Here is a 24,975-nt window from a genome sequence, read left to right as displayed (position 1 = left end):
AGCCAAAAGACAAAAGGGACCCAGATCAAACATTGGAATGGTACCCTGAAATAGAAGGTTATCCAAGAGAGGCAGAGGAAGAGGATACACCACCAGATGCCTCACCAGATCCGCGTACCATGGTCATTGAAACCAATCTGGAGCCACCAGAACCACAAGGCCTGGATGGCGAATTATGCAAAGAAGAACTCTGTCCACTAATGGCCACGAAGGGAACACATACAACAGCTCCTCCATTGGCCATGGTTGAACCAGAGCATCCAGGCTTGCAGCCTGACTGTCTCTGCGACGAAAGGCCACGGGGCTTAGACACCACTCTCCGGGATTTAGCACGTGACGACTTAGGAAATCCGCCTGAACATTCTCCACTCCAGCTATGTGGGATGCTGAGATCTCTTGAAGGTGCGACTCTGCCCAAACCATGAGCAGAGTCGCCTTCTGCACCACCAAAGTGCTCCTTGTGCCCCCCTGATTGACATAGGCCACCACCATGGCATTGTCCGACAGAACCCTGACTGACTTGCCTATCAGAAAGGACTGGAAAGCTGCAACACCAGACGGATGGCTCTGGTCTCCAAAACAGTGATCAACCAAGAAGCCTCCTCCATGGACCAGGTGCCTTGAGCTGAGTGACCTAGACAATGAGCCCCCCAACCGAAAAGACTGGCATCCGTGAGCAGCACCGTCCACTGCGGCTGACCCTTGTACAAGATGGGGGGTCTGAAGCCACCAGCGAAGACTGCCACGAGCTAAGCCCGGAAGCAGAACAGAGTGATCCAGACTGTTCCTCTGAGGTGACCACCTCTGAAGAAGAGCATACTGAAGAGGACGCATGTGGGCCCACGACCACCTCACTACATCGAGGGAAGCCACCATCAACTCCAAGACTTGTAGGAAATCCTGCACCCGAGGACACCGGGATGCCATAAGCAGGCAAATTTGAGATTGCAATTTGCTCACCCGGGCCTCTGGAAGGAAGACCTTCCCCAAGGAGGTGTCAAATAGGACCCTAAGATATTCCAGGCACTGAGATGGAGACAACCAGCTCTTTGCAAGGTTGATTACCCAGCCCACGACTGCAGAAACTCCACCACCTGAGCCGTGACCCGAGTGCTCTCATGGAACGACTTAGCTAAAATCAACCAGTCGTCCAGATAAGGAGGAACAAGAATGCCCTTTTAGCGCAACACCACCACAACAACCACTATCACCTTGGTGAACGTCCACGGAGCCCTGGCCAGACCAAAGGGAAGTGCACAGAACTGATAGTGTTGCTCCAAGATCACAAAGTGCAGGAAGCAATGATGGGAGGCCCGAATAGGAATATGTAAGTAGGCCTTGGTCAGATCGAGAGACCGCCAGAATCACAGACCACAGAGTTTCCATGTGGAAGGAAGGCATGTGAAGAGCCCTGTTGACCCCCTTCAAATCCAGGATGGATCGAAAGGTCCCTTCTTTCTTTGGCACCACAAAGTAAATCGAGTACCAACCTGTGCCCCACTCCAGCAGGGAAACTGGAACCACCGCATGAAGATCCAACAATCTTTGAAGGGTCTGGCAAAAGGCCTGCTGCTTCCACGCCACCTGCGAGGGAGAAGCGAGAAATCGATCTGGCAAGGACCGGGCAAACTCCAGAGCATAGCCGTCCTGGATCACTTCCAGAACCCACTGATCGGACGTGATGTCTGCCCACTGTGGATAAAAGTCTCTCAACTGAGCATCCACCAGAACCAAGACGGGCGCTGGCAAGGAGTCACTGTGCAGGACGGGTGGCAGGGACCCAGTGGGGGCACTACCCGCATCCCAGCGGGCCCCATGAAAAGACTGCATGCGCTGGAAGAACCTGCCTCTTGAGAGCCCAGGAGACTGAAAAGAAGCAGCCCCTCGACCGGAGCGGAAACAACGGAAATCACGCCCATGCCCACAAGCGTCGTCATCTCGAGCCAGCGGCCTAGGCCTATCCTCAGGCAAACGAGGCACTTTAGAATCAGTGAGTCTGAACCAACTTGTCCAGGTCCTCACCAAACAAGAAAGATCCTTTAAAAGGAAACTTCGTCAACTGAGCTTTGGATGCCGAATCCACCAACCAGGCACGAGCCACAAGGTACAGCGTGCTGCCACTCCTAAGGCCAGAGATTTGGCAGAAGCTCACAAAAGGTCATACATGGCATCCGAAAGATAAGAAGCACCCAATTCAATTTTGGCAACTGCTTGCCTTAGCAAGTCCCAATTCTCAGATTTATCATCACATACATGCTGGGCCCAACGAAAACATGCCCGAGCCACCAGCCCACCACACATAGCCACCTGGATCGACAGAACTGTCACATCAAAGCTCTATTTAAGGAGAGACTCCAAGTTACACTTCTCCGGGTCCTTCAAGGCCGCACTGCCCTTAACAGGCACGGTATGTCGCTTAGAGATGGCCGAGACCACCGCATCCACTACAGGCGACTTCAGAGTATCTCTATCCCCTTCCAGAATGGGATACAGTTGGGCCAAAGAGAGCACAAAGCGAAAAGGGGCTTCCGGAACCTGCCACTGTGCGAGCATGATGTCCTGAATATCCTGATGCATAGGAAAAGAGCGGGAAGCAGAGCGAATCCCCTTAAGCAAGGAGTCCACCGTACGCGGGGGCTCCAACACGGGGTCCTCAAAGTGCAAAACCGAGGAGACCTGAAGGATTAACTCATGGAGTTCTTCCCACTGAAAAATGCGCACCACAGATGCATCTTCGTTGGCTGGGGGGTGCTCAAACCCCTCGCCAGCAGAATCCAGCACCCCAAGAGAATCCTGGAATTCTCTCCAAGGGTCCAGGTCCTCAATCACCTCGTGCTCCTCTGGGAAAAAAAAACCTCATCCCAAGAGACCCTCGGGCGTTTGGATGAGAGGAGTAGAGGGGGGCAAAACCGCCGCTGTGTGGGGCCACACCGGGAAAGACGTCAAGGGTAAAAAACAAACAAACCCTGAGACCCCCGTAGTGGACACGGAATCTCCTGCCACCAGCACATAAGCTTTACAAAGTGCTAACATAAATTCAGGGGAAAAGACTTCCAGCGGCCCCCAGCAGGGGACCATGACATACCTTGTCCCTGTATTTCCAGAACAGGGGGAAGGTCACCTGAGGTAACTGAAATGAATGAGGAGGTTCCCGCTAAAACTGGACCTGAAACCGCTAAAATTGGAGCTCCTGCGGCCTGTTGTGTCTGAAAAACTTGGGACTTTCCTGACACTGAGGCTGAGGAACCGACCGACGTGAAAAGGGAATCCCCAGCCGAACCGGCAGTAAGGGAATCCTGTGCTCCCTGTCGGCGGCTGGGGAACCCCCCCGCGTGGGTGTTGGGGGAAGCCTGGGCTTCCCCATAATCCGAAGCCGAACCAGCAAGGCATATGCAGCGGGGTGCCCTGGCTGCCGGCATCCGCTGCTGATGAGGCTTCCCCACTGCTCCAGCCTGCACAACACTTGCACAGGCCGTCTACGAGTACCTCTCGCCTGGAGCACTTTTTTCCTTTAAAAGAGCTCATTGTGCTGAAAACCTCCCTAGCTGTAAAGAAAGTGCCGGTTAGTTCAGAAAAAACACAGAAAAAAAGGCAGTTATAAAGGGAAATGAGCCCTTTAATAATAATAATAACAGCTTATATACCGCAATACCGTGAAGTTCTATGCGGTTTACAGAAGATTAAGCAAAGGTAACAAATTGAATTGACTTTAAGAGAGGAGGAAGAAAGAGAATTAATAGGACAGGAAATTCATTGTTAAGGAGAGAGTGATCAAAAGGACAAGTTAATTGCTATAGAAGGGAAAGAAGAGAGGATCAGTTGTCTAGATGCTTTAGGAACAAGTGTGTTTTTAGACCCTTTAGACCAGCACACCTCAGGATTTTTTTGTTGTTTCTTTTTACTTAGTCAGAACAAACTCTCAAAGCTGGAGGGCTGACCAACCAGGGGGCCAGGCTGCCTGCTGAGGCCCACTACAAAAATATGGGGAGGTGGGGGAGGGAACCAGCATGAGAACCACCGGGTTTAACACCCCTGAGGTCGAATGGATCCCCAAACAGAACCCGCCCAAGCTCTATCTGGCACAAAAAGTGGAACCAGGAGTCCACAAAGTTCCAACAGTGCTAAGAGGGGAGCTGAAAAGCCTTACCACCTGCTACCGGAGACTGAGGAAAACTGGAGTATAAAGAGGGGCATTCCATACTGATATACAAGTTTGATCTCAGTCTCCACCTGCTGGTAGCAGTGAGGCATATTACCCATTCGTAAGGACTATACCAGTCTACCAAGCGATACAGAAAAGATCGTTAAAAATCCAAGATGCTGCCAACACCGAATTCACACCAAAAATGTGATATTTCTCACACTTCCCAAAAACAGCGATTTTAGGATTTTTCAGGAGGGGGAACACAGGGGTACATGCAGAAACTCAGAAAATCCCACTTTTTAAACTTTTCCCAATGTCTCTCATAAGCTGTAAGCTCCTTGTACTCACTGTGACCTGATACACAGTGCACAGCTCAGTAGCTGTATAAGAATTCACTGCCACAATGCTGGGAATGTTCTCAGAAATCTGATCTTCGGGATGCTGGTCAGACTCCACTGTCTATACCTCCACTCCAGTGGGACGGGCAGAGGTGCAAAGATGCAGCTGGCATGTTGCAGAACACCGCCGAGCTCCCTAAATGTGCCTAACAGTCTGCGTTCAACCCCTGCTTAACAGAAGGTGATCACTGGCTGATGAACTTCAGGGATGGCCCTGAACTCCAAGGAAAACTATGCAGACTGGCAAACAGGGATCGGCCTGTCAGCTACAAACCGAAGTCTGTGAATCCTCAAGCAGGCAGAGCTCCAAATTTGCTTCAAACGTGAAAATACCTGCAAAGGGGATGAAACTACATAAAATTTAAAACAATAAAATGGGGAGAACAGAACACACACAGCTGCAGACATGCATACAGAATGAAAGACTGTAGAGGGTGCTGAACTGATCAGTGAAGTATTACAGAGGCAGAGTGAAAAAATCCAGAGTGGATTCCTTCTGCAGAGCATGCGAGTTTTGTCTAGAATGTCTCACCTATTGCACTGGAATAAATAATAATCAAAGCTTTCTGAAACCTCTACTTTTTTCTGTATGATTCCATTCATGGTGTACAATGAAAACCTGAGAATTGCAATTCAGAATCACCTCCACCCATTTTATTATGCTTCCATCTTCCAGTCCAGCCAATTCTACAATCAAAGAAATATCCAATACATGTTGATTAGGATGTTCTCAGGAAGACTACAGCCACCCATCTGGAAGCCAGTGCATCATTAGATCAGTAATAAAAAAATTTACAATAATGGTCAATAATGATTTTTACAATTAAAAAACAATGATAGAAGCCTTCCCAGAGTCTTGTCATTTTCCTTCCATTCTGTACTTCAGTTGCCACCTGTAGTTTCTCCAAATTTAAATGTCATATGCAATCCTTGGTTGTCAAATCTTGGAGTCACTCTGCTGTTCAATTCCTCTTAGACTCTAGAGTTGAGAGAATGGCATAAAAAAGGACAGGTTTAAAAGATTGTGTCCTTACCTTGATAATATATTTTCCAGTAGATAGGTGTGTCATTCTAGAGAAGTGGGTTATCTCTCCATGGCCGCGGATCTGGATTTTTTTCTGTGGCCCTCCTACTTCACTTGGAGCTCTACTATCACCTGCAGTTTAGTACCCAAGCAAATGAAAGCTCCACAGCAATCATGTGAAATAAAGACAAAAAGGTGAAATTTCTTCAACAAATTAACTGTTCTGCTCAAACATAACAACATCTGAACACTCCATGAACAAATAATAGCCAACAAAAGCATTAAAGAAGCTCAGGTAGCACCCCTATAGACACCAAGCATATTAAACAGTAGTCCTCAGGGTCCAAAGGGCTGAATGGCAACCAAGATACAACTTAGAAAAGCATAAACAGAATGAGACAGTAGGCAGGTGGAGACAGGATAGGGTGTGAGTCTAAGAATGACACACCTATCTACAGGAAAAGGTAAGGACATAGCTGTGTCATTCCAGAAAAGCGGGATGTACAAAAGCTGTCCCAGGAATCTAGGGAAGACTGACTGCGCTGGCCCATAACTCAAAGGTGCCAAAGGCAGAGTCCTCTTATGCCGCAACGTCCACCCTGTAAAACTTTGCAAATGTGTAGAGTGGATTAATCCCTACAGATCTCTACTGGAGAGATTGACCTAGCTTCTGCCCACGACGAAGCTACATTTCTAGTTGAATGTGCCTTAACAGAAACAGGGGACTGTTTCTCACAGAGAATATAGGCTGAAAAAATGGCCTTATGGATCCATCTGAAGATTGAGGCCTTAGAAACAGGTGTGCCACACCTAGATAAATGAGTCAGCACAAACAGATGGTAAGAGAGTCTAAATTCGTTGGTGACCTCTAGATCAGTAGTTCCCAACCCTATCCTAAATGACCACCAGCCAGTCAGATTTTCGGGATAGCCCTATTATGCATGGAGCAGAGATGCACACCTGTCACTTCCATTATATGCAAATCTCTCTCATGCATATTCATCAAGGCTATCCCAAAAACCCGACTGGCTGGTGGTCCTCCAGGACAGGGTTGGGAACCACTTCTCTAGTTAGCAAAATGCGGTCCTGCTCCTTAGAACTTGTAGGCTGGAATTTTAGACAAACGGACATCCTGATTAATTTTATTTATTTATATACCACGTATATCCTAAGTAGTTTACATTCAGGTACTTTATCATATTTCCCTATCTGTCCCAGTGGGCTCAAACTCTATCTAGTGTACTTGGGGCAATGAAGGGATTAAGTGACTTGCCCAGGGTCACAAAGAGCAGTGAGGGATTTGAACCCACAACCTCAGGATGCTGAGGCTGTAGCTCTAACCCCTGCACCACACACTCTCACATGAAACGCCAAAACCACCATCAGCAGAAAAGAAAGAATGGTTCTCGATAAGAAAGAGCCTGAAGCTCCGAGACTCGGTGCGCTGAGATTACTGCTACCAGAAAAATCACCTTTAGCGTCAAATCCAAGAGGGACGCTTCTTCCAGCGGCTCAAACGGAGCTTTGGCGAGGCCTTTTAAGAACCACGTTAAGAACCCATGTGGCTTCATCGGTGATCTAGCACCCTTCAGAAATCTGGCAATGTCTGGTTGAGATGCTAGCGTAGGGATCCAGTCCTGAGCCCTGAAACAAAACAGCCCAGTGACTTGGATCTGAAGTGAAGTCACACTTGGAGAAAAGCCAACACTACCAAAACCGGAGCTGAACCGGCTCCACACATTCTTGGGTGCCCACAACGCTTATCTTCAGGCTGCCTGTCAGATATGGTGTCTGACTGAACTTCCACCCTTGCAAACTGATGGAAGCGCTACCAAAGGGGGGGAGGAGAAAAATGCAGTTTGTATCCTGTAAGACACTTCTGAGCCTCCTACAGACCTGTAAGACCTGACCTGAGCCTAACAACCTCTGCTTGAACCCCTTTTAAGAAGTAGCTCAAAAAAGGTTCTTGCAGGCTGACCAAAAGGTACCACCAGAATCTGCTTCTTCTCTATGCAGGCAGAGCTGAACTCAAGGTGAAATCTCCGAACACTGAAAACACCAAATAAAGGTCAAAAACACCAAATAAAATAAAAAAGAGAGGGAGCAGAACAGAAATACTCCTTCCAGCTCACATGCAGAAGAGAAAAACTGTAGGTGGCAATAGAGCTCCCAGTGAAGTAGGAGGGACACAGGAGTGTATATTCCTTCTGCATGTGGCTTGCGGCCATGGGCAAATAACCTGGCTTGTCTAGAATGACATACCTATTGCACTGGAATGAGAAATTACCATGTAATTTAATGTTATTTGTGAGAACAGCACATTTTCTTTAGGCATTTGGAACTATTTGTAACTGTCCATGGGTTTTATCTCTATTCTGTATCCTCTAATAATTTACTTTAGCCTAGTCACTGTAGTAACAAGACTTCAGCCAGAAGTCATGGCTCCTTCCGAGCTCTGCAGTCCTAGGCTGTAAATCTGGACACTATGGGCCAGATTTTATAAACGGCATCTAACTCCGGCACTTGGCGCGGTTGTCAATCAACTATTAGGCACCGTTTATAGAATCATGCCTAGTGGCATCTAAGTAAACATAGGTGTCACTAGATGTCCTAACATGCCTAACTCAACCACGCCTATTCTCCATCCCTAACCACATTTACTGTTTGAGATAGGCATCCTTAGGCATGGGAAAGCGGCTCCATTTAGGCATCCTAAGAGTTCAGAACTGAAGAATTTAAACCACTGAAAATATTAGCTCACAATGTATATTGCAGCATCTACCCTCAAAAGTTCATATAACTTATATTTAATAAATGAAAAGTACATCAACTTGCGAAGAACCTAATTCTTTCCTGGATCAACAAAATGTGTTTTCCTTTATTACAATATAATTAGAAGGAAGACAGATGTCTTAAATGCTACCCACAAACACTTTAACATAGCTGAAACTGTTCCACAGTGATGAATCATGCTAGAAAGGCCATTACTGGGGGTACAAAAAGCAGGTATTCTTCAAGGATAGCAGGACACATAATGATGCCCAGTTCAAAGTATGTCCCAGCATTCTTTCCAGAAGCTTTTGGAAGATCATGGCATGTATTTGAGCTTGCCTTCCTGCCTGTCTCCACAAAAGCTACTGGAATACAACTCCTAGGTAGAGGTCTGCATGGCAACCCTGTGGGTACCCTGCAGGAATCCCCCCCAGGTCCATCCTAGCTTTTTTGAGGCACCCCGAGTTCTTGTGCCTCCCAGCTGCGGCTGATCTGTCTTAGGACTGGGAAGTTTCACTCAGGGACAATATTTTTTAAAAGTCAATTTTTTAAATATCTCTTGATGCAGGACCATCTTCTTAAACTCTTGCTGGCTGAAAGACATTACATCATCAGACCATAAAAAAAAGAAAAAAATATTTGACAATAATGGTCAATAATGATTTTTACAATTAAAAAACAATGATATAAGCCTTCTATTCTGTACTTCAGTTGCCACCAACAGTTCCTCCAAATTGAAATGCCATATGCAGTCCTTGGTTATCAATTTGCCATATGCAATCCTTGGAGTCACTCTTCTGTTCAGTCCTTTTAGTCTCTAGAGTTGAGAAAATGGCATAAAACAGGACAGGTCTAAACTAAACCTTAAGTTTATATACTCCATCATCTCCATGGATGTGGAGCTCAGCACGGTTTACAAGAACTTAAAATATAGGAAGAGAAGGGAAAAAAAGGTTTACATGAACTTATATATAGAAGAGAAGAGTAAGGGGGGATAGAATTACATTTTAGTGAAAGCCATGTAATTTAATGTTATTTGTGAGACCAGCATGTGGCAGTACTTTTATATGTGTGCAAACTGATCTGATCTGGAATTGAGCCACTCCAGATTTTTCAGTCTGCCTCCAATGTACTTCACAGACTAGTTTAGCGCCCTCTAGCAGTCTTTCCCTTCTGCATGCATACTGCAGCTGTGTGTGTTCTGCTTGCCTCCTTTTATTGTTTTTAATTTGACATAGTTTCATTGTTTACATGGTTATTTTCACATTTCCAGTGGATTTGAAGCTCTACCTGCTTGAGAATTCACAGACTTCAGTCTGTAGCTGACAGGCCTATCCCTTCGGGTAGCTGTTAGCCAGTCTACATAGTGTTCTTTGGAGCTCAGGGCCGTCTCTGACCTAGTCTCACTCCCTGTTAAGCAGGGGGGTCGAGCGCAGACTGTTTGGCACGCTTATGGGGTTCAACAGTGTTACGTAGCATGCCGGCTGTGTTTTTGCGCCTCCACCCGTCCTGGTGCACATCCAGTGGTCTGCAAAGGTGAAGGCATAGTCAGACTGGCAGCCCAAAGATCAGTTTAGAGGCAGCATTCCCAGCATTTTGGCAGTGAATTCTGAGCTGGCTATTGAAAAGGCTGGATGCAGGTGCAGCACCAGTGTCTCTGGTATCGGTGAGTACAGATGAGCTGACAGGCTCCAACAACAAATTTTAAACGTTAATTTTGAAGGTTTTTTTTGTAGTTTCCAGTGTTCCCCCACCTGAAAAATCCTCAAATCGGCAGTTTTTAATTTTAGGAAGTGTTTTTTTAGCACGTTTTTGGTGCTAATTTGGTACCGGTGGCCATCTTGGATTTTTAACAATCTTTTTTTCTACTTATCCCTGCTTCTTGGAAATTGGGATTTTTGCATGGAAAGTGCTGGGATGGAGTCTTCAGGGTTTCCTCTTTTGGATACATGTATAGTTTGCGTAGATTTAGTGCTTTTGGAACATTCTTGCACCACATGCAGCGTGGTTTGGGGGGGACGGGACGGTGATTACTGGTTCAGCCTCCCCTTCACAGCTCAGCTAGCCCGCCAGGGCAGCCACCATTGCTTTCAGGGCTTGGTTCTGCGGGTTCTTCTGTCAGCTGCGAGACGTACCCTCTGCAGCTTAAGAAACGCAAGTCTTAGTCATCTAAGGGTGACTCTATGCCCCAGGGACCAGATACCTTTTCAGAGTTCATGAGATTTTTGTGGTCCAAATTTCAAACCAGGAGTCTGGCAGCTGGGTGCTTTTGTTTCCCCTGCTACATCTCTGGGCAGCGGGGTGCTCTCGGGGGTCTTTTCGCTTCTTCCAGCTGTTCCTCCTTCCCACCCAGTTCAGGGGGATCTGCAGCTCGCTGATCATTTGTTTGATAGTACAGCACTTCCCGGACTTGGGTGCTTGATTCGCGGATCCCTTGGGAGCTCTGGATCCTGGAGATGATCCGGCTGTTGTACACTTGTTTAAGTTTGCAGTGTTACCTGATCTTGTTGCTGAATCTTTGCAAGAATTGAGCTTGAAAGCCCAGCCCTCTCCTTCCACTTCTACTTTTTCACCCTGGCTTTGCAGTGTGCTCTCACAATCTGCGATATTCCCTGGCATTTGGATATGAGCTTTATGGTCTCTGAGCAGTTTGACTCTCCAGAAGGTCCTTTGTGGAATGCCAGGGCTTTGTCCTGCTTGTATCCACTGGCGCAGGAGTGTCAGCAACTTTTGGGACAGCCGAAGGTGGATTCCCTGGTGGCTCAGGTGACCCAGCGCACACCTCTGGGAGGGAGCAGAAGGTATTGTGTTGAAAGATATGCACAAGTTCCGGGTGGATGTGGTTCTCAGGAAAGTTTTTGAAACAGCTAGTTTAGGCATTAAAGCTAATGTTGCAACGTCCTTTGTGGCACGTGCCTGTCTCGCTCAGCTGCATACACTGGAGACTCTTGCGGTGGAGCCTCCTTCTCAGCTTCTGATGGCTGGGATGGATTACATGGCGGATGCCTTATATAACCTTTTGAAAGTGCTGGCAAAGGTGTCAGTGTATTCTATTTCGGCACGCCGAATGCTCTGGGTTTCAGCAATGGGCTGGTGATTCCACCTCCAAGGCAACTCTGGCTCGGTTACCTTTTAAAGGGCAGTTGTTGTTTGGTAAGGGTCTGGACGGCCTCATGAATTTGGGTAATGGATCATCGCCCTAAGACCCTGCCTGATAGTCGAGCAAGATCCGAGGGTTCTGGGCGTCCTCATTTTCGTGGCTCCCAATGGAATTTTCGTGACTACAGACAATATTCTCCTTTCTTGTCATAGAGATTCTCCCAGAGTTCCCGGGGTCAGTATGTGGGCTACAGGCATTCCCAGCCTTCTGCAACCTGTCCTGTCCAAAAGACTCAATGACGTCAGGGAGCCGAGGGCTCCTCTGCGGATAGGGGGGTCAGTTCTCAGAGTTTCTGCCTGCCTGGGTGTGCATTACAGCAGACCAGTAGAAATTGGAAATTATTCGGTCAGGCTACAAACTGGAATTTGCCCAGCCCCTGTCAGATTGGTTCGTGACCTCTCCTGCTGGGAAGCCAGACTAATCACGCAGAGTCTAGGCTACCGTTAAATGCTTGCTGGATATTCGAGCAATAGAGCCGGTGCCAAGCGAACTTTCGGGCTCAGGCAGATACTCTGTTTACTTTATCGTACCAAAGAAAGGATCAGATGATTGGAGACCTATTCTGGATCAGCAACATGTGAATGTGCCTCTCAAGATTTCTTGGTTCCAGATGGAGACCGTGCGATCAGTCACTGCAGCAGTGGCTTCAGGGGAGTTTCTGGCCTCCTTGGATCTCATAGAAGCTTATTTGCACATTCCCATTTTTCCAGATCATCACAAGTTTTTGCGGTTTCATGTGCTGGACCAGCATTATCAGTTTTCAGTCCTGCCTTTTGGACTGGCAAGGAAGGAAAACAGATGCTGCATGGGCTATGGTGGAGGAAAACATTGATGCTGCATAAACTGAGGGAAGGAAATAGAGATGCTGCATGGGATGGAGGGGTGGGAAGGGAGGGAAAGAGATACTGCATGGGATGGAGGGGTGGGAAGGGAGGGAAACAGATGCTGCATGGGATGGAGAGGAGTTGGGAAGGGAGGGAAAGAGATGCTGCATGGGATGGAGGGGAGTTGGGAAGGGAGGGAAAGAGATGCTGCATGGGATGGAGGGGAGTTGGGAAGGGAGGGAAAGAGATGCTGCATGGGATGGAGGGGAGTTGGGAAGGGAGGGAAAGAGAGATACTGCCAGTGCGGGAGGGAAGAGAATGTGAAAATGGGCATGAGTGCATGGAGCAGAAGGGAAAGAGAGATGGTGCACATGGGCAAAGGAAGAAAGAGGAAGAATTGGACATGGTGGTGGGAGAAATACTGAATGTTGTGGTGGAGAGAAGGGTGCAACAGGTGGAAAGGATGCAAGATGGAGGAATGTTGGACATTGTGATGGAGGGAGATATGCAGCATGGTGCCAGTGGGCAGGGGCGAACAATGTTGCACAGGGTCTTGAGGATGACAGAGGGAGAAATATTGGACGTGGTAGTAGAGGGGGTGGGAGAGATGAATCTTGGATCCCTTTCTCTCTCTCTTTTCCCACTCCCTTTGCAGCAAGAGAGGGAACTGTCAGCCTTAAGCTAGCTGTCAGCATTTTCTCTAGGCCTAGCCAATGTCCGTAAAGGCCAATGGGAAACTGATATTAAACAGATCTGACCCTGGTAATGACCTAGGAATTCCACTAAATAACTTCCAAATTATCAGTGCTTAAGGTTAACAAAGAACCCTGATAGAAAGCTGGGTAGTTCCACAGTTTCAACAGATGTGCTAATGTCCAATGCTTAAGGTAGAGAATGGCCCCAGCTGCATGCTCTAAGACAAGATGGTTAGTGTCCTTCAAGAACCATTGTTTCACACAGAAGCCAGGTGTCATAGAAAGATGCTGGAAACTACCAGAAACTCAAATCTGAGGGGCAGTTTCTCTCTCTTTTCTCCTTCAGTCTTTCACACCTCACACTCCTTCCCTTACCACTGTAACAACAATAGATGCTATTTTTAGAATAAGTCTCAAACTTATAAATGTAGGAGGTTAAAATCCTTAACTCTCTCTCTGGGCTTTTCTCTTTTTGGATTCTTCCTTTCTTGATTCTTGGCCCTTGGCTCTCTCTCTGACTCTCTTCCCCCTCTCAGCCTCTCACACTTCCATATCTCACCTATAAAAGCAGGTAAACTGTCCTTTCTCTCTCATTTACACACACAGAAGCAGCCTCTAAATCTAACTGTATACTCTGTACTTGTAAAAGCCTATTTCTATCTCTACAATAGAATTTTTTTCTGTACTTTAATACCAAGCATATATATGATATATCTTTCCTCTAAGCTTTGCATCTCTGTAATATTAAGCCTATTTCTACACAATATATTTTATGCAATCACTCTTGGCTGTCATGGTCATTAATTTCGCTTCACACTGAACCTCCACTGAGGGCACTGGACCCCCAGCTGCATTATAGGGGCACATCCTTATATAAATGAGAGAGAGATGGTAGACAGTGAGAAAAAAGGAGATATGTTGCATGTGGAGGAGAGGGAGGAAGAAATGCTGTGCAGGTATGTGGAGGGGAAAAGAGGGAGATTGATCCAAGACAGAAGGGAATGAAGATACTATACAATGTAATTTCTGGAATTAGAAACTGAAGAGCATGTCCGCACTTGGCTCCACTGGATGACACCACCAATATGTGGAATTACTCAGAAAAATAAAGAAAACTTAGAAGTGCTGCAAAACTCTAGAAACTATGAGGGAAGAAGGAACACTGGTCCCATGCAGTACTTACACACAAAGAAAAACAAGGAAAGGCAGCAAGCCATGGAAAGAATGGGCTAGCACAGTGTTCTTCAACCTTTTTACATCTATGGACTGGCAGAAATAAAATAATTATTTTGTGGACCGGCAAATACTAAGACTGAAATTTTAAAGAAAACCATTTCCACCCCCTCTCCGCGAGTTTGGTCCCTGCAATCCATTTGATTCCATCTGCATAAGCCTCAGTTATGATTTTATATTGAACGTATTTTATTAAAGTATAAAAAGAAACAATATTCCTGTACAATTGTCATTTTATAAATACAAATATACAGAGCAAGGACCAACAAAATCCCTGTTTCCCCTCCCTTTCACATATATCCCCCTTTACTATCAAGAAAACTGAACAAGCCAAATTATTACAGAATGCTACACAGAAATATTATGCTAACAGAATATTGCAGTCACACATGACAGGAATAGTGTTAGGGAAGTGCCCCCTGGTCAGAGAGAGCACTAAGCCAGCTGGAAGCTAAAGAATCACTGCCTGGGCTTTGCAGTCCCCAGTTATGTCTCTAGCAGGACGTATAGTTCAAATCTGATATATTCTAATGACAAAATAGAAATAAAATTATTTTTCTACCTTTATTGTCTGCCCATTTTGTTCTGCTTTCTTCTGTCTTTTCTTAATTTTCTTTCCAAGGTCTTCATTCTATCTGCCACTTCTGTCCCTTCCTGTCTTCTACCTATTACTCCAATATCCAGAACCTTCTTTTTCTTCTTACTGCATTCACCCCGTATCCAGAATCTCCCACCTGTCTTCCTACTCACGTCAAGTCTTATTTTTTCCTTTACCCTACAACCTCCATGTCCAGCATCTTCCTGTGTTCTTTTTTCCTTCCCATTGCTGAGCCAGCCAGCCAACCCACCATCTTCCCCCATCCGATTCCAGTAACTCCCCTCTTTTCCCCATCTTAATCCAGCAGATACCTTCCATCACCCTACTCCCTCCATTCCTTATTCAGCATCTTCTCCTTGTCTCCCTATTCCCCCTTCACCATGTCCAGCATATCCCCTCTGTCTCCCTACTCCCTCTACCCATGTCCAACATCTGACTTCTGTCTTCATACTCCACCTTCGTGTTCAGCATTTTCCATGTCTCTCTGCCCCCTGCAAGGCCCAGCATCTGTCTTTGTGTCCCTATTCTTCCAACTCCCACCTAGTTCCAATAACTATCCTCCCCCTAGGGGATCCACCATCTCCCTTCTGTCACACCAATCCCCCCCTGGGTCTACCATCCCCTTCCCACAACACGTATATCACATTTTTCCCTCTCCTCATAATCCAGCATCTCATATTTCCTCCCTTGGCTGCTGGCCCCGATTCACTCTTCCAGCACTCGATTGCTATCAGCCCTGCCTTCGACCCTGGTCCTGCTAAACTTGGCAGCAATAACAAAGACAAAATCTACCCTACCTTCAATTGTCGTCCCACTAAATCAGACGGCTAGAATGAAGATAGAAGCTGCGGGACCTTTCCTCTTGCCTGCATTGTTGTTCGCTACAAGCTCTGCCGGTCTCAATCCTGCCCTTTAAAAACAGGAAGTCACTTCAGAGGGGAGCGAGATCAAGATCGGCAGAGCCTATAGCAATGCAGGCAAGAGGAAAAAGTCCCGCGGCTTCTGTCTTTCTTTTTGCCATCCGTTTGTAGCAGTACCGCAGCCAATCCTAACGCCGGCCCTGGAAGGGAAAGGGGAAGACATGCCTGACAGGAAATTTAATCCGTAGATCTCGCCGGCCCTGTGCGGACCGGCAGGAATTTTCTGTGGACCGGCACCAGTCCACGGACCGGCGGTTGAAGAACAGTGGGTTAGCATGTCCTCAGTGCTCCATGGAAACAACAAGATTATCTGGTCCTGCGCAGCAGTGGAGGGAGGGTAGGTGTGCACATTCTTCCAAAAGCTTCCAGACAGTTGATGGAAAGTAGTCCGTGTTGGACTCTGGAAGATAATATCAGCCATATGTGGGGATTATATGGTCCTGTTTGTCCTTGGAGAAAGAAAATGTACACTTCTCAAGCATTTAAAATGAGAAGAGCTATTTACACCTGCTTTGATGGCCTAAAAACAATGCACAATAGTTTTTCCAAATGGTACTACAACTGACATAAAGATTTCAAAGAAAGAGCAGACCTGTGGCACTCCTTTGTTCTGTGAGCGTATAAATTTCCTGCAGCTGCTTCTTCTGGTCTTCACTCAGTGGTGCTGTCAGCGAATGGTACCAGGTAGCATCCCTACTTTGTACCTCTGTATATTAAAGAAAGAAAGGGGGAGAAGAGAAGACCACAAACAATCCACATTAACACTTAGGGACCAATACAACTTTCTCCATTCTTATTACAGCATTAATTTTTTATTTTTATTTTTTAAAGAGCTTGGTATACAATTTTCATAGCACAGCATAAATCAAGTAATTTGACCATGGAAATAATAAAAAAAAAAAGATATCTAGACTTTGGAACTAAATTTACTACACAGTACAATAGCGAAACTGTGGAACATCATTTCAGTATTGCTCTAGAAAGTATAAATAGAGTGTCATAATTTTTACAGTAAAGAGGAAAAAAATAAGATTTGGATATAAGAAACAGTTTTGTTTCACCAATACCTCCCAATCACACCTGTCTTGCATGGAGTTATATATTGTGACAGGGATCTGGCTAGTCCTAATAAAGCCCAGGGAAAAGCTCAGGGAAGCATTAATAATGTTCCAGGGACTAAGGAGAAGAAATATCCTGAGTATAGGGAAAATCCTGAGCACAAGGTTAAGAGAGAGCCTGTTCCTTTAAAAGCTCACAGAGCTCAGGCTGGAACAGGAAGGACAGGGCTCTTTAAGGAATTAGCTAAAGCTGCTGTAAGGGGGCGTGGTTATGGGCCGAGTCTCCCTTTTTCTGAGGTTCCCTCGTCAGAGAGGGGGGAGGGACAGCTGGGACTGGAAGCTCAGGGGAAGCTGAGACGGAAACCAGCTACAGCAGCTAACTTTTGGCCAGCCTTCAGAAGTTCTCACCAGGATAGGGAAATGCAAAACCTTGAAACACAATCTGAGGTTTGTGACATGGACTGGTTAGAGAGTAATGCTATGTCTGGGGAAGAACACCCTATGGAATGGGAATAGGTTTAGGAAAGCCTGAATGTCCTTTTTCCTTGGTGAAAGGGTTTGTTTTTGTTTCTTCCTTTTTGAGTTTTATGTTTTGTGAAGGATTTTGTATCCTGTTTTCAACCTGGGCTGGAAGCTGCTTAATTTACTGTTGGGTTAGATAAGTGGTACAGTGGCCACACCTGTGGGAGTACAAGTCTCTCTGCTCCTAGGAAAAGGGAACTGCCACTCAAATCTACCAGAAGCCTAATTAGTGCCTAGAACCAGGTAGCCTAACTATTGCCAAGGCAGGTACGGTTCTAGCACTGCTTGTGGAAATAATACCTAACAGGAACTGTATTTTATGTTCTTAATTTGTGAACTTAAAATTGGCCAGCACTAAAGGTGCAGTGATAAGAACTGGCACATAAGAGAAAGAAAACAGAACAAGAGAAAATTGGAATGTTTTTGGGTTTTTACTTTGAATGCCAAATTTTGACCTTTTTTGTTTGAAACTTTTCTTGTGGATAAATAAAAGTGATATATTTGGACAAAAACCCGGCCAGTGTGGTGTGCAGTTTATGGGAGGCACCAGGCCAGCTGTGGCCCACCACGGTTACGCTCGCGCCAAGACTGGGATTCTGTGGAGTTACTAGGCCTCGCCAGGATCCCGGTCCCACAATATTCACAGGAAAGAGAAGACGAGACTGCATACAATATTTTGAACCACAACTTGGATTTCAAAGAAGATAGAGAAACTATTTTATCATATTGATGAGTCTGACATCCCTCCTGCTGTCGATGTAAGTGGGGAGGGGGTGGTTCTGGCAGGAGGGACTGGGCATCTCTAAACTAAACTAAACTAAACCTTGGGTTTATATACCACACCTTCTCCACAACGTAGAGCTTGGCACGGTTTACAGGAGTTGGGATAGAACGGAACTCCAATGGAATTATAGAAGTAAGTATAAAGAGAGGTAAGAGGGCTTAGTGTATCAGAGAGGGAAAGAAAAGTTACATTTTAGAGAATAGCCAAGTTTTCAGATGCTTACGGAATAGTTGAAGGGAGCTCAAGTTGCGAAGTGGGGAGGTAAGATTATTCCAGAGCTCAGTGATTCTGAAGTGGAGGGAAGACCCTAGTTTACCAACATGGGATATGCCTGCCGGCGATGTTCAGGGGGGTGGGGCGTTCCAGCAGGAGGGACTGGGATTCCCTACTACCAGTAGTCTTCGGGGGGGGGGGAGGGAGGGGGGAGGAGAGAGGCAGGGAGATCCCTTGCCACAATAAGCTCAGCGGCAACCTGATCCTTTAACCAGGGCCTGTGAAATGGACGCCGGTTAGAGAATCAGGTTATTAGGCAGGCTGAGGCGTCTGTCCGTGAGGACAGATGCGATTCTCTATAGGACGCCTGTGTGTGATTCTCAAAAGCCGCTTAGGCAGCTTCTGAGACTGGGTGTCTTATACAGAATCCGGCCCTATATATCTAGGACGGCACAAATTTGAAAAAATGGGGCAGGGCAATGGACTTGCTAATAGAGAATAGAAAAACATCTGCATCAGGGGTAGTGCTGCCCGATTCAGGGAAAATTTTTTTGATTCGATTCGGCCTACTGAATTGATTTTTTTATTCAATTTGATTCACTTTTCCCACCCAATCAGATGTTTTTTTCAAAAGGCCTGACAGGTTTATTTTTGTAGCCTCTTCACCCACCCCACCCCTTTTGCCTTCTCCAATCCCACGCCGGTGCTATGGTGTAAACAAAACAAAAAAGACTTTTCTTCTCTCTATTAAGTCCTAGCTCAAGCTCACTGTCTAACACCAACTCTGCTAGGATACACATTTCAAATCTGACATATTGTAATCACAAAACAGAAACTAAAATTATTTTTCTACCTTTTATTATCTGTTGGTCCCAGGCTCTGGTTTTTGTTTGTCTTCTGTTAACTCACTCACCAGGGTCTCCTGTTCATTTGACATTTACTTCTTTCTCCGAGCTCACCGTTCATCTTCCATCTCTGTACCTTCCCCTTCCACTGTCATACCCAACATTTATATTTCTTTCTAACTGTCTACCATCTCTCTCTCTCTCGCCCTCTGGCTTGAGCCCTGGGTTATACCTCTCTATCCCCCTGCATGCAGCATCTCTCCCTTCCTCCCTTCTATTATGTGCAATATTTCTTTCTCTCTCCTCATGTACCATATCGCCCTACCCTCCACCCTATGTCCAACATTTCTCTCTCTCTCTCGTTTCCATGCATGTCTCCCTTCCCTCCACCATATGCAGGATTACTCCCTCTCACCCCTTTTCACCTCTGTTGCATCTCTCCCTTCATCTCCTCCACCTATATTCAACAATTCTTCCTTTCTCCTCTCCCATGTCCAGCAGCTTTCCATCCATCCCTCCCTCCCATCCCCCTGTCCAGCAGCTTTCCATCTCTCCCTCCCATCCCCCTGTACAGCAGCTTTCCATCCCTCCCTCCCATCCCCTTGTGCATCAGCTTTCCATCCTTCGATGCAGCAGCTTTCCATCCCCCTGTGCAGCAGACTTCCATCCCTCCTATGCCCCTTCCCAATCAACTGAATGTAAATCCATATTTGTAGTTTGAATCCCACTGCCATAATGGTGGCAGAGGCCAGGTTTCTCGCAGCCTGCCTACCAGGGCTTTCCTTTACGTCATCAGTGATGTTATTAGAGATGCAGCAGAGAGAAGGCCCCAGAAAGGCAGGCCAGAAGCAGCCTATGTGTCTACATGCTGGCCTCTGTCATCGCTGCTGCTGCTGCTGCTGCTTTAGGAGACCTGGATGTATCAGGAGACTCAGGACCCACTAACTCGGCGAGTCCAATTTTTTTGAAAGTGAATCAATTCACCGAAGTAAATCGTTGATTCGAGCAGCACTAATCAGGAGTCACCAAATCTACAAACAAATAGCAATAAAGACTAAACAAAAAATATGACAAAAGAACTATAACAAGTAAAAGGTGTGCCACAAACAAATAAATAAATTAAAATAGTTATGCAAAGTTTTTCTCTCTATATGTGCTTTTTATAAATTGATACATGTAAAAAAAAGTAATTAGTTTAAATATTTACATATAAGGTGTCCATTCTTTTGTGTAACTATTTTATTTGCTTGTAACACACTGTTAAATTATATATATATATATATATATAATTCTTTTGTCATTACATTTTTTGTTTAACAAAAGATTAGGTACTTACCTCGATAATCTTGTTTCTGTTAATATACACAGGAGTTCATAATATAGCTGTTGATTCCCACTAACTGCGAATCTGCAGAAGGATATCACTTTAAGATCAAACTCTTCCCTAGAAAATGACATGGGGACAAGTTTGTCCCTGTCCACTCAGGATCTCAATGTCCCGTCCTTGTGAGTTCTGTTCCTGTCCCATTACTGCAAGTTCTGACTTAACAGCATATGCCTCAAACACTTGCACGAATGGGGCAGGGCCAGAGTTCGCAGGGATGGGAAACTGAGATCCTGCAGAGATGGGGACAAATTTGTCCCCGTGTCATTCTCTACGGCTATTTCTGCAGTGGAGAACAGCTCCCTCTTCAGTTGTTACCAAAGCAATCAAACTCCACTGAAACAGAAGAAAAGGGCTTGGGTAACTTCTCTGGTAATAAACACATTCTGCTCTGAAACTTAGAAAATAGAACAATAATCAATAAACATTTGACAAACAGTGAACAATAAATTTTGAAGAAGATGAAGAAACTGTTGAAAAAATCAATTCATTCACAGTAGAATTCTTTGAAAATAACTCTAAAGATCCTGAAATTTGTCCTTCCATAATCTGGGAAGCTTACAAAGCAACCCTTAGAGGTGAACTGATAAAAATTGCCTCTTGGAAAAAAAAACAGTCCATGAAAAAGGAAAAAGAATTAGAAAACTCTATTAAAACACTAGAACTACAACATATGTCTAATCATTTACATGACCCAACTATTCTCCAAAGTATCCAAAAACTTAAATATGAATATAACACTCTAGTTTCATGCACAGCCAGACGAGATATCTTCATCTCTAATTCTGGCCATTATATGGGTGATAATCTTATGGGTCGTCCTTTAGCCAGATATCTTAAAATTAAATCTAAAAGACTATATATCACATCTATCCAAAATTCATTAGGACAATTAGTCAAAACCAGATCTTCAATTTCTTCTCAATTCGAAAATTTTTATACTTCATTATACAAATCTGAATCTACGGCTCCTGAATCAGATATAGACTCTTTTCTCTCCTCCTTATCTCACCCGACCATATCGGACCCTGTTAAATTGGAACTAGATTCTCCGATAACCACAACAGAAATAGAAACTGCTATATCTTCCCTACCGACTGGGAAAGCCCCTGGTCCAGATGGTTTCACTAACGAATTTTATAAACAATTTCGAAACATCTTAGCTCCTCATCTACTTACATACTATAATTTCCTTCATTCCAATCCAGATAAACAATTTAATTTCACTGAAGCCACCATTGTAGTAATTCCTAAACCTGACAGAGACGCCACCTTGGTTAAAAACTTCCGACCTATATCTCTCCTCAATTTAGATTATAAAATAATGGCAAAATTACTTGCATTAAGACTCACCAAAGCGATCCCACATCTTATACATAAAGATCAAACGGGGTTTATTAAACAAAGATATATAGGAGATAATCTGCGCCTCTTTCACCATATAAATGCTCACGCTAAAACACTGACAGACCCAATAATAGGCCTAGCTATAGACGCTGAAAAAGCCTTTGATCGAGTGGAATGGCCTTTTCTTTTCTATGTCCTAAAATGGTATAATTTTGGCTCATTTTTCACGAAATGGATAGAAACATTCTATCACAGTCCTACCGCTCGTATTCTAATTAACAATTCTTTATCCAATAAATTTCCCCTTCACAGAGGCACTAGGCAGGGCTGTCCTCTCTCACCACTACTTTTCAATTTAGTGTTGGAACCTCTTCTTTCTGCTATTAGACAAAGCCCACTAATTAACGGTATCCCCTCCTTAAACCGAGACTTCAAATTAGCAGCCTATGCTGATGATGTATTAATTTTTCTTAGGAACCCTCAATCTTCTCTTCCTCATCTTATACACATCATCAAACAATACTCCTGCTTCTCAGGATACTCTGTCAATTGGGAGAAATCAGAAATCTTTCCTCTGAACAATAACATTCTCCAATCAGACTTGACTAACTTTCCATTCACATGGTCAAATGAAGCTGTGAAATATTTGGGGATTTTAATACACAAAGATCCAGTCCTTGCTCAAAATCTTAATATATCCAAAATCAAAAACTTAGTTCTTAACACTACATCTCGGTGGTCTCCACTATACTTGTCTTGGTGGGGCAGGATATCATCCATCAAAATGACCCTAGCACCTAAAATTAATTACATTCTCTCAATGCTCCCTCTTTTATGCCAAAAATCATTTTTCCATTGGCTAAATAAGAAGCAATCTGAATTTATATGGAACAAGAAAAAACCTCGAATTGCTCTAGCCAAGCTGAAGGCCTCTAAAATTAACGGTGGTCTTAACTTCCCTGATTTCTACCACTATTATATTGCTTCATTAGCTAAATATGGAGCCTACTGGGTTAATGACTCCTTTTCTCAAGACCCTCCTACTTGGTTTGAAATGGAATGTTTTTTATGCAAACCTCTTCACATCTCTTGCTTACTAACGATATCAATACCCAGACACTTGAGAAAATATCCTCTTTTCATTTCAACGCAGCATGCTCTCCATCACTTAGATGATATAGCCGAAATCTCAGTTAGGATTAGCCCACTCATATCCCTTTGGAATAATCCCAAAATACAAAACCAAGGCAAATCCCTTTCATGGAAACGGTGGCAGCGGGCAGGTATATGGTTTGTTCATCAACTATTTACTCTTAATACGACAATTCCTTTTGATATACTTTGTTCCACATACCTGCTACCATCCTCTGCTTATCCACAATGGATTTTACTCAGTGAAATACTATCTTCTGTGTATATACAATATGACTTTATGACTTCCAAAAATACTATATACCACTGGTCTTCGTGGTCTCTATCAAAAGGAAAAGCTATATCTTTTTTCTATAATATTCTAAGAGATCAATCCTTTACTTTTTCATATCATGCTATGAAACACTGGGATAATATATTAACCATTCCGCTCTCGGACATTGACTGGGAACTCTTTTGGTCTTCAACAAACCGCCCACTTTTATCTTCTAGAGTTTCACAGTCAATGCTCTTTGTTATGTGGAATGCAATATGGACCCCATTTCGCATGTGGAAAGCCAAACTAAAACAAGATTCCGTTTGCTGGAACTGTTTGAAAGAAGAGGGAACTCTTGATCATATGTTTCTCCATTGTACTTTGGTCCGCTCTTTTTGGACCCAAGTCTGGAACACCATACAATCTATCACTAACTGCTCGGAAGAGATTTCTATGGACATTATAATCCTTCGATCTCAACATCCCTGTTTCACACAATCAAATTGCCCTCCTAAACTTATTGATACCATGATCGTGACTGCTCTCATGCATATTTTAAAAAATTGGAAACTATCTTCGTCATTAAATTATACGTTTTGGTGGAACTCTCTTTGTATGTACCATAGATATGAATCATATGCATATGAAAATAGAGTTTCGCTCCGAATATCCATGAATATGAAAAATAAAAAATCACCCTGGTCATTCTTAGATTCATATGTTCGCTCTACTTTGTAGACACTTCTGTCTTCCCCTATCTATTCTTCACTTTTTTCTCTTTATTTCCTTTCTCTTTTAATTTTTATTCTATTCTATCTCATTTTCTTTTCTCATACAATCTTCACAAATAATTTCATTACTCTGAGCTTTTCTTAATATTATGGTCCTTTATAGTTAATTGCATATTTATAGATCATATATATACAAAATGTTGTTATATGTATTTGAATTGCTCATTGTATTTTTCCAAAATACTCAATAAAAATTTATTGAACTAAAAAAAAAAAAATAAAAAAATAAATTTTGAACATCAGTAGCTAGGAACCAACTTCCTAAATGCAACAAGTAGGGACTAGAGAACCTTCCCAAGGGAAAGGGAATAGGGAGCCCCTTGTTTCCGTAGCGATGTCTCTGCTAAATCTTAGAAACAGCAGAAGAGGTTCCGAGTCAGACAGTGACAATATCTGAGACAGAAATCAGGCGAATCAAAAATCCTCATAGGGTGGGCTCTAAGGACTCCTGTGTATATTAAGAAAAACAAGATTATTGAGGTAAGAACCTATTTTGTTACGTATACACAGGAGTCCGTACTATAGCTGATGTACCAAAGTAGTGCCAGACGCAGTACCAAGGACCCAAAAGTGGCATCCTCTTAAGCTGTACCATTCACTCTATAGGCTGCTCTAAAGATTTCACTAGGGGAGACGGCCCAGAACTCTGCCCAGGAAGCTGCTACACACCTCTGGTTGAACACGCTGTGCTAGAGCTAGGGGGTCTGTTTCCCACAGGAAATGTAAACAGATTAAATCGCCATACGAATCCAGCTGGCAATAGAAGCCTTGGAAACTAGCTTGCCATGTCTCGAGTGGCTGGTCAGAAAAAAAGAGATGATCAGACAGTTTGGAATCATTAGTCTTCACCAGGTG

At 44.4% G+C, this 24,975-nt stretch overlaps 1 protein-coding gene across 6 annotated transcripts in view; it reads right to left on the bottom strand.

The window, feature by feature from the left end:
- Positions 1–5,174: 5,174 nt before the first annotated feature.
- The window catches only part of IPO8 (importin 8), a 441,493-nt gene continuing 421,692 nt past the window's right edge, over positions 5,175–24,975 (bottom strand). For all 6 annotated transcript variants that reach the window (XM_033950674.1, XM_033950671.1, XM_033950672.1 and 3 more), the window contains 2 exons: positions 16,361–16,474; positions 5,175–5,521 (listed from right to left, as the gene is read on the bottom strand). In XM_033950674.1, the coding sequence (XP_033806565.1) occupies positions 5,505–5,521; positions 16,361–16,474 (131 nt within the window). In that variant the 3' untranslated portion in view covers positions 5,175–5,504. The remainder of the gene's footprint in view (positions 5,522–16,360; positions 16,475–24,975) is intronic.

Source organism: Geotrypetes seraphini, chromosome 7 (genome assembly GCF_902459505.1).
Source record: "Geotrypetes seraphini chromosome 7, aGeoSer1.1, whole genome shotgun sequence".
In the NCBI taxonomy this organism is placed as follows: Eukaryota; Metazoa; Chordata; class Amphibia; order Gymnophiona; family Dermophiidae; genus Geotrypetes; species Geotrypetes seraphini.
Note: the sequence above shows the minus strand (reverse complement) of the source record. Positions and strands in the feature narration are given on the sequence as shown.